We start from the raw sequence: 12,231 nt of genomic DNA, 5'->3' as shown, positions 1-12,231 counted from the left end.
TAGTCAGAGCATAACAACTTCTGGAAAAACTGTAGAGGAATCCATCGCTTCAAAGACTTTTGAAGTATCAGAAATGCATGTGGAGTCCCCTGTGACCTTAAAGCATACAAAGAACTATACAAAGGAAATCAGTTTACAGCAAGAACATACATACAGTGTTGAGATGTTTGAAAGTATTTCCATGAGTTCATCTAGCAAGACAGTTGCTTCGAAAAGATGGGAAGAATGCCAAAAAGTTGCCAAGACAGAAACAATCGGAAGTGGATGTGAAAGTTCGCCGAAAATCCTGCAAGATATGAATAATGTCACCGTTTTGTTAGGTGAAACTGCATCTTTAAAATGTCAGATTCTGGCATTCCCAAGACCTGAAATAATGTGGTATAGAGAAGATCAAGAACTTGTGGAAGTTAAGCGAATAAAAATTGTAACTATAACAGAAGATGAAGTTTTAACAGCATCTGAGTTAATTATACAAAATATCCAAGAAGAGGACACAGGAATTTATAGATGTAAAGCTATAAATCCTCATGGTGAAGTTAAATGTGAAGCTGAAATGACTGTTACCACAGCCAAACCTGCCCTTGAGGGCCCCATGATTCTCCTTGAACTTAGTAATCTGAAGGTGAAAGCTGGTCAGATGGCACAGTTCATCTGTTCTTTTAGTGGGGAATCTTTTTCAGAGGTCATATGGAGTCACAGAAGCCGAAGACTAGAAGAATCAGGAAGGCTGAAGATTTCTCAGAATGGAAATGTTATGTCTCTCACAATCCTCAATGTGCACTTAGAAGATCAGGGCCAGTACAGCTGTACTGCAAGAAATGAAGTTGGCGAAATGAAGACTACTGCCGTACTAATAGTAGAAGGTGGTTGTTTACTATTTTATTTAAAAACAGCATCCTGATCCATCCACTTCATTGTTTCTTTTCCAAAAAAAGTTTAGTATCTTTATAAGAAGATCCTAAATTTACCTATTAATAGTAAAATGTTTTGTTTAAAATGTCTAGCTAGTGATTTATACAAACCGTAACACTAGACATTTCATCACACCAGTCTGCATGAATTATTGCAAACATTGCTTCTTGCTATTATAAATTTTTCAAGTATTTACTTTGCTGAAATTGCTAAACCAGTTAACATTTATCCTAATTTTATTCTTGCATAGCTGAAGAATCAAAATCCAAAACAGGTGCAAAAATTCCCACTGATAGCAGTTCAGATAGCACTAAAACTGAACAAAGGCCACATATCACATCTGATAGCAAACCAGAAGTACAAAAGAAACCATCAAGTCTACCATCGTCTTCGACTAAAAGGCCAACTGGAACAGAGAAGCCACGAAAACGAGACTATTATCCTGACGTAGTGCCCTTTGATGAATTGATAGACACAGGAGCCATAGCACCGATGTTCTTAGAAAAGTTGCTTCCAGAAATCATTGTACAAGATGGAGAAGATGTTTTACTGTTTTGCATTGTAAAAGGTGTACCATCACCTTGTGTACTTTGGCTGTGCAACCAACGCATAGTTGAAGAATCTTCATTATGTTCCATTAAACATGATGGGTTGCTATGCAGTTTAAAGTTACAGAAAGTCAACCAGAGTCACAGTGGTACTTATTCATGCAAAGCGGTTAACTCTGCTGGAGAAACAGCGTGCAACACTCTACTTAGAGTGACAGGTTGGCAATTGCATGCTTTGGCCCTTCCCAATGTGACTCTATCATGCATTTCAGCACATCTCATGGAAAGATTCTTTGCAGAAAGTCATCTTTTTGCCCTGTGGATTATTGCATTCCTTTCTCCTGAAATCAGATTAGGCATGTTGAGGCATGTTTGATGTTTTGATACAGAGCAAAACAGAGAATGATTTTTTTTACAAAATCCTGGATTGTCTGAATTAGCATTGTGATTCAGTCAACCAGCTGCTTGGTAAAGCCTTCTGGAAATCACAATCAGCAAATATATTTTAACTTTTTTGCATGTACGTTTTGTATGTCTTTGCAAATTTCATGGATTCCTAGTTTCGTTTTTTTTGCATTTTTTACATATGAATTGGAAAAGTAATGCTACTTTCCTGCAATTATATTTGATATTATTCATTTTCATGCAGCTATAGAAAAAAAGATTCAAGACAAGATTGAACAGCAGATAGAAATGGAAGTGAGAGGTAATATTTTTATTATTATTTGATAAAATGTGTTTAATTCTAAGATGATAGAAATGCTAGGATCCAACTACACCCATGTACTTCGGTATTTTGCCATCTCGATAAGTTGTGCTGTATTACAAAGTGTCAAAAATCGCATGTTGTCTGTGTCAATGTGATTTGTGTACAAATTTGGTTTGTTGTCATCATTCTCATTTTGATGTAAACAAAAAAAATCCTTTAACATTAGTATTTATTTTACAGGCAACTTTACTTTTTAACCAGTATTAGCTCCTCATATTTCAGCTGAATTTCAATTTGGAATTGCTCATCATCATAATTGATACACTGCAAAAGGAATATGTAGGGATGCATATTGTATCCTATTAGCAAGGGTATAATGAGAAGTGTTTAAATGAACTCTCACCTATTTATTGTTCAATGACTGAATCCCAGGAATATATATTATGTTTTATGATTACTTGAGTCAGTACTTTTGTTCGTCTCATTTATTTGAGTTCCCACTAAGCTCTACATTAAGAATTGCACCTAGTATTTAAAGAACTCGCAGGCAATATTTTGTTAAAGGATATTTGATCAGAATATTTCCATTTTTGTATTTATTTTCTTCCATTTACATGACATCAATCTAGCTTCATGTATTTACACTGGCTTGCAGATGGCAGTATGTGTTCGTGTACATTGCCATTTTTTTGCGTAACATTGTGAAACTAGCAACTGTATTAGTTCGAATAAACGCCTTCTCATGCAATTTATGAAGGATTACAGTTATGGATGAATTTATTTCTATCTATTTATTGAAAGTCTAAAAACTATATCAAACTGGCTGAAAAATTTACCTGATAATGAAAGGATCAGAAAGGGCGTTTATTCTGCTGTCTGCAAGTCAGGTAAGAGCTTATAATAATCTAGTTACCCCAAATCATTACAGGGACAAATTTTACATTAAAAAATAACAAAATTCTGTCATGAGATCACTTTATGCTTTTTTCAAAATATACATTCTAATATGATTTTTGAGAAGAAATTGCTGCAGTCTGAAGAAGGAACAAAGAACGAGCGATTTTCCTGCTCAGAATCTTTAAAAAGAAAATGGTCATGCGTTTATTCGAACAAATATGGTGAGTGAATTTTTATAGTATTTGTGAGAAAGCTGATGCATAAAGTTCATCATTTCATTATGTTTCAGATTTGTACTAAATTTAATTCTTAAAATGTTTTGAATTGGCTTTTAAGAAATTTCATACAAATTATTTTTCTTTCTTTGGCAGAGTTATTTTTTGGTGATGGGAGAGAATACTTGGAAAATAGAGAAAACCTGCGGGATGCATTTTCTGATGCTGAAGATTATTTAGATCAGGGACTTGTTTCTGCTGATCGTTGTGCAAGCAGAACATCTTCTATAAATTCCTGGTCTGAAAATTTCAGACCATCTTTCACTGAAAAGCTAAAATTCAAATCTGTAATGGAAGGAGAGCAAGCTATTTTTAAATGCAAACTTGTTGCCAGTCCAGCACCAAACGTTGCATGGTTTCATAACAACAGACCTATTTGTAAAGATTCAAGAAGGATTATTAAAATAGAAAGCATAATGCATATTCACAGCTCAAGTTTGGAAATTAATAATGTAGAAGAGAAAGATTCAGGGAGTTACAAAATATTTGCAATAAACGCAGAGGGCTCAGCAGAAGCAACTGCATCTTTACTTGTTGCACTTAAGGAGGAGCAAAATGCAAACTATCTGAGCTTTGTGAAAAGATCAGCAATGGTTCACAAAAGTATAGACTCTTTAGTTAAAAAGCGGGATGCAAGACTTAAAGTTGATCTCAGACATGTTGGATCTCCCTTTGATAAGAAATATGAGGTTCAAGGAGCTTTGCATAAACAATCAAATTCTAAAAGCAGACTGATGCGTACAATGTATTTTGAAAGGACACCAACAAAACATGATCTGTTTATTGATGACTCTGCAGAAATACAGCCACCTAGGTTCTCTGGGAGGATTCTCGAAAAAGATAGCTTGATTGACGAAGACATTAAAATTAAACTGCAGCTTTTACGTGAAGCTAAAAGGAAAAAACGATTTTCTCTTGCACTGTCCGAAGCTTCATTTGACCTAGGTACAGCATCAATTCAAGACAATCTAAAGTACAATTATGCTTATTTAGACAGAGAGCGCAGCAGAAGTGTGGGAGACCTTGATTGCATGGATTACGAACGTAGTAAATCTTATTTTGTGCAAGAACAGGAACAGTCCCCTGGTGAATATTTCCACAGAGAGTCTCCTGAATTTCAGCGTCGAATGGAACGGATATTAGGACTTCCTTCACAGGAAGTAGAACCACAAAGAGCCCCTGAAGAAAATATTATTGAAGAATCTTCCAGAACAAAAGTCATAAAGTCATTAAAGGAGCAATTTTTGAAAGGCGATTTATCTCAAGAAACAGAACAGTCACAGGAAGATCAGTACTGTTTGGAAGAACAGGAAACTGATGAATCTAATTTTCAGAAAGAATATGATACAAGAAAAGAACCAAAGAGTGAACTTTGTGAAGCACCACAGGCACTTTCTGACCAGTGTTTTCAAGACTTTATTTGTGTACAGAGGAATTTGCTCGCAAAGAGTCCTGGAGAGCTGTTTGACCGTTCCACATCAGCAGTCAAAGAAACAAAGGTAATTAAGGAAGCAGAACAGTTTGAAGGCAATGTTGAGTTTGCAGAAATTTTATCAGTGGAAAAAGAATTCCCAGCATTTGTCAGAACACTGATAAAGCAAACTCCAGTGGAAATAAAAGAATCTCCAAGTAAGTCAGAGTTTGAGGAAGATCATGAGATACTTTCTGATCAGTGGTCTGAAAATTTGATAAGCACACTAGCAAAGAAACCTGAAAAATGTCAGTCAATGTGTGACCATTCCAAAGTAACAGAAATAAACATATCTAGATTTGGTGAAAAGGAAGACATAATGCGAGAGTGTTCACAAAAATTGAAGCCTTCTCCTTTACTAGAGAAAAAAGAAGCCTCAATCCCTTTCAGAACATCATTAGATGATAACATAATAGAAATAAGCAAAATCTCATGTAGCGGTGAAATCAAAGAAGACCCTAATGCATCTCTTGATCAATGGCCTGGAAGTGTCTTACTAAAACAGGCGTCTGGATTTGATCATATAATTACTGATCAAATAAAATCAGCATCCAAAGAAAATGAGATATGCATCTCTAAAATCAACCAAAAAGTAGCACAGTATGAAGGCGAAGTTAAAGATTATACCCAGATGCACATATCCTCTACTTTACCAGAGAAAAAAGAAACCTCAAGATTTGTCAGTTGTTTGATGAAAGAAATACCAGAAGAATTAAAGCATATTCCATATAAATCTGCTAAGGTAGTCTATGAGACACCTCTGGAAGAACAGCCTGAGAGATTCATTAGCATCCAGGGGGATTTACTAACTCAGAAACCTGAAGGTGGTCATAAAATATCTGAGCAATCTGCATCAGCTGTCAGGCAGGCAGAGGTGTTTAATATGTCCAAAATCAGGCACGACAAAACACAAGATGAAGGACAAATTATAGATTCCATCCATGCTGTGAGACACTCTCCCTTGACAGCAAAAACAAGAGAAACGTCAACTTTTGTCAGAACAGTGCTAAAACAAACTGCAGTAGAACTAAAGGAACCTTCATATGAATTTGAGGTTCATGAAGAACATGAATCAACTTGTGATAAAAGGCCTGGAAGTTTTATTCATGTGGAGAAGGACTTTCCAGCAGCAAAATCTGAAGATAGCCAGAGAATCCAAATGCCTGATCAATCCAGGTCAGCAGTAAAACAGACAGAGATGATGAGTGTATCTAAATTCAACCAAAAAGAACAGCAAGAAAGCAAGGTTAAAGACTTCACTTCAATACTGAGACCTTGTATATCAGAGAAAAAAGAAACCACAACATTTGTCAGTTCATCAATGAATGAAACAGCAACAGAAATAAGAGAACCTCCATATAAATCTGAGGTTAAGGATAGCAACAGGCCACCTCCAGACCAGTTTGCTGGAGATTTTGTTGGTGTGATGAGGGACTTTGTAACAGAAAAATCCAAAGATGCCCATGGAGCACCCAATACGTCTATACCAGTAGTCAAACAAATGGAGACAACTAGCATATCCAAAATCAACCAAAAAGAGCCACAATCTGAAGACATGGTTACAAGCATCAGCCAAGTAATACAGTCCTCTTTACCAGATAGTAAACTTGAGTCAACCTTTTACAGCTCATTGATAAAAGAAACACCAACAGATACAACAGAATCTGCATATGAATTTGAATTTATGGAAACCCGTGAAACAGCTTATGATCAGCAGCCTGCAAGTTTTGTCCTTGTACAAAAGGGTTTTCTAATAGGGAAATCTGAAGAGAGTCATGAAATGTATGACCAATCCAAATCAGAAGAACATGAATCAACTTGTGATAAAAGGCCTGGAAGTTTTATTCATGTGGAGAAGGACTTTCCAGCAGCAAAATCTGAAGATAGCCAGAGAACCCAAATGCCTGATCAATCCAGGTCAGCAGTAAAACAGACAGAGATGATGAGTGTATCTAAATTCAACCAAAAAGGACAGCAAGAAATCAAGGTTAAAGACTTCACTTCAATACTGAGACCTTGTATGTCAGAGAAAAAAGAAACCACAACATTTGTCAGTTCATCAATGAATGAAACAGCAACAGAAATAAGAGAACCTCCATATAAATCTGAGGTTAAGGATAGCAACAGGCCACCTCCAGACCAGTTTGCTGGAGATTTTGTTGGTGTGATGAGGGACTTTGTAACAGAAAAATCCAAAGATGCCCATGGAGCACCCAATACGTCTATACCAGTAGTCAAACAAATGGAGACAACTAGCATATCCAAAATCAACCAAAAAGAGCCACAATCTGAAGACATGGTTACAAGCATCAGCCAAGTAATACAGTCTTCTTTACCAGATAGTAAAATTGAGTCAACCTTTTACAGCTCATTGATAAAAGAAACACCAACAGATACAACAGAATCTGCATATGAATTTGAATTTATGGAAACCCGTGAAACAGCTTATGATCAGCAGCCTGCAAGTTTTGTCCTTGTACAAAAGGGTTTTCCAATAGGGAAATCTGAAGAGAGTCATGAAATGTATGACCAATCCAAATCAGAAGAACATGAATCAACTTGTGATAAAAGGCCTGGAAGTTTTATCCATGTGGAGAAGGACTTTCCAGCAGCAAAATCTGAAGATAGCCAGAGAATCCAAATGCCTGATCAATCCAGGTCAGCAGTAAAACAGACAGAGATGATGAGTGTATCTAAATTCAACCAAAAAGAACAGCAAGAAATCAAGGTTAAAGACTTCACTTCAATACTGAGACCTTGTATGTCAGAGAAAGAAGAAACCACAACATTTGTCAGTTCATCAATGAATGAAACAGCAACAGAAATAAGAGAACCTCCATATAAATCTGAGGTTAAGGATAGCAACAGGCCACCTCCAGACCAGTTTGCTGGAGATTTTGTTGGTGTGATGAGGGACTTTGTAACAGAAAAATCCAAAGATGCCCATGGAGCACCCAATACGTCTATACCAGTAGTCAAACAAATGGAGACAACTAGCATATCCAAAATCAACCAAAAAGAGCCACAATCTGAAGACATGGTTACAAGCATCAGCCAAGTAATACAGTCTTCTTTACCAGATAGTAAACTTGAGTCAACCTTTTACAGCTCATTGATAAAAGAAACACCAACAGATACAACAGAATCTGCATATGAATTTGAATTTATGGAAACCCGTGAAACAGCTTATGATCAGCAGCCTGCAAGTTTTGTCCTTGTACAAAAGGGTTTTCTAATAGGGAAATCTGAAGAGAGTCATGAAATGTATGACCAATCCAAATCAGCAGAAAAACAGGCTGAGATGATTAGTGTAGCTAAAATCAGACAAAAAGAACCACAATATGAAGCAAAGGTTCTGAATTCTAGATGGACGGTAAAGCCGCCTTCTTTACCAGAGGAAAAGGAAACATCAATTTCTGTAAGTTCATTGAAAAAGCAATCTCCAATAGACATAATAGAATCTCTTGGCACAGTAGAATTTAAGGAAGACCATGAGACAGCTCTTAAAAGTTCTACCAGTGTGCAGAAAGACTTCTTGACAGAGAAACTGGAAGGTGACCATGGAACATCTGATCAATCAGCAGTCAGAGAGTCAGCATTGATTAGCATACCTGAAATTAGTCAGAAAGAACCACAACAAGAATGGAAAGTTAAATGTTCCACCCAAATAGTGAGACCTTCTCCTTTAACAGAGGAGAATAAAACTTCAAATTTCTTCAGTTCATTAATGGAAGAGACACCACCAGAAGAAGAAGAATATAAAATTGTAGCTACAAAAGGAATTCCAAAACAAGAGACTCCTACAATTAAACATTGCCCACCTGCATTTTTCCAGCATGTTGCATCTCCTGAAATTAAGCAAGGAGACTTTTGTGTACTTGAGTGCCAATTTCATGGGCACCCACAACCTACTGTAACATGGTACAAGGATGAACATCTAATTTCTCAAAATAGGGACTATAATATTCACTCCATAGAAAACAAGTCTACATTGAGTATTAGCTGCACTTGCAAAGAACATGAAGGAGTATATACATGTGTAATATTCAACCAATATGGAACTGCAACTACATCTGGCATCCTTACAATACAAGGTAAGACTCATCATGCTTTATTTTCTCAAAATATGTTGCAATATTTCTGAAATTATGGTTTTCAATTAAGTAAAATAAAATTTGTTTTCCAGAGCCAGAGCTGTTTGAAGAATCTTTGAAAAGATTTGACATACATGTGACTGAAGTACCAGAGACCTCTACTGAAGCAGATGATCTTGATCAGCTAGTCGAAAAGGAAATGGAGTCTTATTTTCCACCTGTAATAAAGTCCACCTTGCAATTACCAAAAGCTGCAGTACCCAAACCATGTCCTATACGTTTATCTTTGCTTTCTTCTCCTGTTGAAATTAAAATAACTGCTCCAACTCCAACACCAGAGCAGGATGAAGAACGGAAAGAGTTACTTCAAGAAGATGAATTTGATTCCAAGCATTCATCTCAAGAACCATCCTCTCAGACTACAAAACATAAATTTAAATTCTCTTTTGATGTAATTTCTGAACCTCCACAGGTGGTACAAGAATTAGATAAGATTTGTTGTACAGAAGGAGAATCCGTGATGTTTGAATGTCTAATTTCTGGAGAGCCAACACCTGTTGTTACATGGATCCAAAATGACAGAGTTTTAACTTTTGATAGTAGCAAGCACCGATTTGAAGAGAGCAGAGGAAAGTATAGATTATATATTGATGGTGTTTCAGCATCTGATTTAGGGAACTATAAATGTGTTGCTAAAAATAAAGTTGGAGAAGTACAGAGTATATCTAGTCTTACAATAGAACCTGCAGTGCATAGTTTTATTTGCCATTTGAAGGATAGTGAGCCATCTCATGAGGAAGCAGAGTCAGCTATAAGCCATTTTCTACTTAATCTAAGTAAAATGGGACATGGAGAAGACATTGAACAACAAGAACAATTATCAGTACAGGAAGGAAACCAGGATATTTCTCCTTTATTTAGCATGAAAGAAAAACCACTTAGTTTTATTTCTGAAGCTGGAGACTCTGCAACTTCCACTGCTGATGAATTTTCAAGTAAAGTTTCATCTTTGAAGGAAGAGAGCAGTGAAACAGTAATAGATTCATTGACTTCCTTTTCTGATGAATTTTCATCTTTGAGGGAGGAAAGAAATAAAAGAGTCACAGACTCAGCAACATCCTTTGCTGATCAATTTTCAAGTAAATGTTCATCTTTAGAAGAGGTTAGTAATAAAATTGTCACAGACTCAGAAGAGACAGAACAAAAAATGCCAGAAATAGCAGTCGAAGAAACATATTCTATCAGCCAATATCTACGCTGTGTTGATAAAAACCAGAAGTTATCTGAAGCTTGGAAGATGGAAGAAGAAACAGAAACAAAAGGAGATAAATGTGCCTCTGTAAGTGAAATGTATGAAGATAGTATATTTCTAGAAAGTGCAATTAAGCAAGTTGCTGAAACTAATAGAGCAGAAACAGAAGAAAATGTGTCAGAGATGGAGTTAAGTGGTGTAAATGTAGAGCGAGTAGAAACAGTTTCTGAGAAAGATGAGGGAAGTGAAAATGTTTCCATTGCACAGTATCTCCTTACTGCACAACAGGAAGAAGCGCCAGCTCATGAAGAAGCAAATAATGAAGCATTTGGGTACGATGAGTCCGGAATAACTTCAATGGAGGTTGAGGAAGTAACGTTTGCTGCTGTTTATGACTACTATAATCAAAATGAAGAGTGGACACGTTCCCTTTCCCCTGAATCTGAAATGTCAATTGAAATCAGCAGTACAGTTAGTGATGATGTAGCAGAGAATGAAAGATTTTATACACCACCCTTGTCTTCTGAAAATTTCAGATCTGCTGTATCTGTAGAGTCATTCCATACCCCACCTCAATCTCCTGGCTATGTGACTCCTCCAGAAAGATTGCCTTTATCTAATGCTGTAGATAGGTCTCCTTCTGCTGCTTTACTAGAGAGATTTGATACACCACCAGAATATTTCAGAACTCCAGTAGATGAGGGTATTGAAACAACACCTCTTGAGTATGTAAGTCTAGCTACTGAAGAGCAAAGATCAGAGTCATTTTCAACTCCTCCACAGGAAGCTGAAGCAAAAGGTAATGAAATGCCACCTGCATTTATCAAACCTCTTGCCAGAAAACGAATCTATGAAGGAGGCACACTTACATTTATTATTGAGGTAATTGGTTTCCCAATTCCAGATGTTAAGTGGTATAGAAGAAAGTCACTATTAGAACCAAATCATAGAATTAGACTGGATAGAGAAGGAGACTTGTGCATATTAGTAATTCATAGCATGCAAAGAGAGGATGAAGGAGAATACATTTGCAATGCTGTGAACATTATAGGAGAAGCCAAAAGTATTACTCAGGTGGATGTTTTGCCACAAGATGGAAAGTCAGTTGCATTGCCACCCCCAGTGACTCATCAACATGTCATAGAATTTGATGTGCAGCAAGGCCAAACATCAAGATCTCCTTCACCTCAAGAAATTCTTCTGGAAGTTGAACTTGATGAACATGAAGTGAAGGAATTTGAAAAGCAGATAAAGATTGTTACAATTCCTGAATTCACTCCTGACAATAAAAGCATGATTATCTCCCTGGATGTCCTTCCTATGATGATTGCTGATGAACATAATGTTGACTTTATAACAAAGGAAAATGAAGATGTGAAAATTGACTTTGAAGTCACTGAAATGCCCCCACGATTTATTAACCATATTTTTGACCTTGAGATTCCAGAAAACACTGATGCAGTCTTTGAATGCTCAGTGACAGGTATTCCTACCCCTGAAATAATGTGGTTCAAAGATGATTCACTTATAACTTCAGATGGCAGGAAATACATTAGAACAGATAATTCTAATCATAGTCTTAAAATAACCAATGTTTGTCCTTCTGACAATGGCATATACATTTGCAAAACAGTGAATAGTGTTGGAGAAACAACATGCAGAGGTTATCTTGCAGTGACAAATTCAAATATGGCACTTACAAAAGCAGGTGGTAGAGCTGTAGCTGCTGTATCACTGGGCAGTGCTCAAGAATGTCCCCAGGAATTAGATGTTGATGTTGGTGATTCTTTGCTGCATAGCAACCAGAGTTCAGAAATTGAGGTTGAGTTTGAATTTAAGCAAGGTAGAGATGATTCACAGAAATCAGTGAAACTCATAGCTGTAACAGAGAATGGAAATGAAGAAAAAGGAGGGAAATATGTGAATATTAGTTTTGATGTATTTGCTGAGCCTGCCAAGGAGGAGACTATTCAGTTTAAAGCAGAAGCTTCTGAAAACTGTTCATTTGAATTTCAAGTGACAGAAACACCACCAAAGTTTGTAATATCCCTCCTTGACTGCACCACGACTATA

General features: G+C 36.6%; 1 protein-coding gene across 1 annotated transcript in view; it reads left to right on the top strand.

The window, feature by feature from the left end:
* The window catches only part of LOC137372387 (titin-like), a 425,393-nt gene that overhangs the window by 80,867 nt on the left and 332,295 nt on the right, over positions 1–12,231 (top strand). The window contains exon 39 of the mRNA XM_068036276.1: positions 2,110–2,166. Within this exon, the coding sequence (XP_067892377.1) occupies positions 2,110–2,166 (57 nt within the window). The remainder of the gene's footprint in view (positions 1–2,109; positions 2,167–12,231) is intronic.

Source organism: Heterodontus francisci, chromosome 7 (genome assembly GCF_036365525.1).
Source record: "Heterodontus francisci isolate sHetFra1 chromosome 7, sHetFra1.hap1, whole genome shotgun sequence".
Lineage (NCBI taxonomy): Eukaryota > Metazoa > Chordata > Chondrichthyes > Heterodontiformes > Heterodontidae > Heterodontus > Heterodontus francisci.
This window is presented reverse-complemented; position numbering and strand designations above follow the sequence as displayed.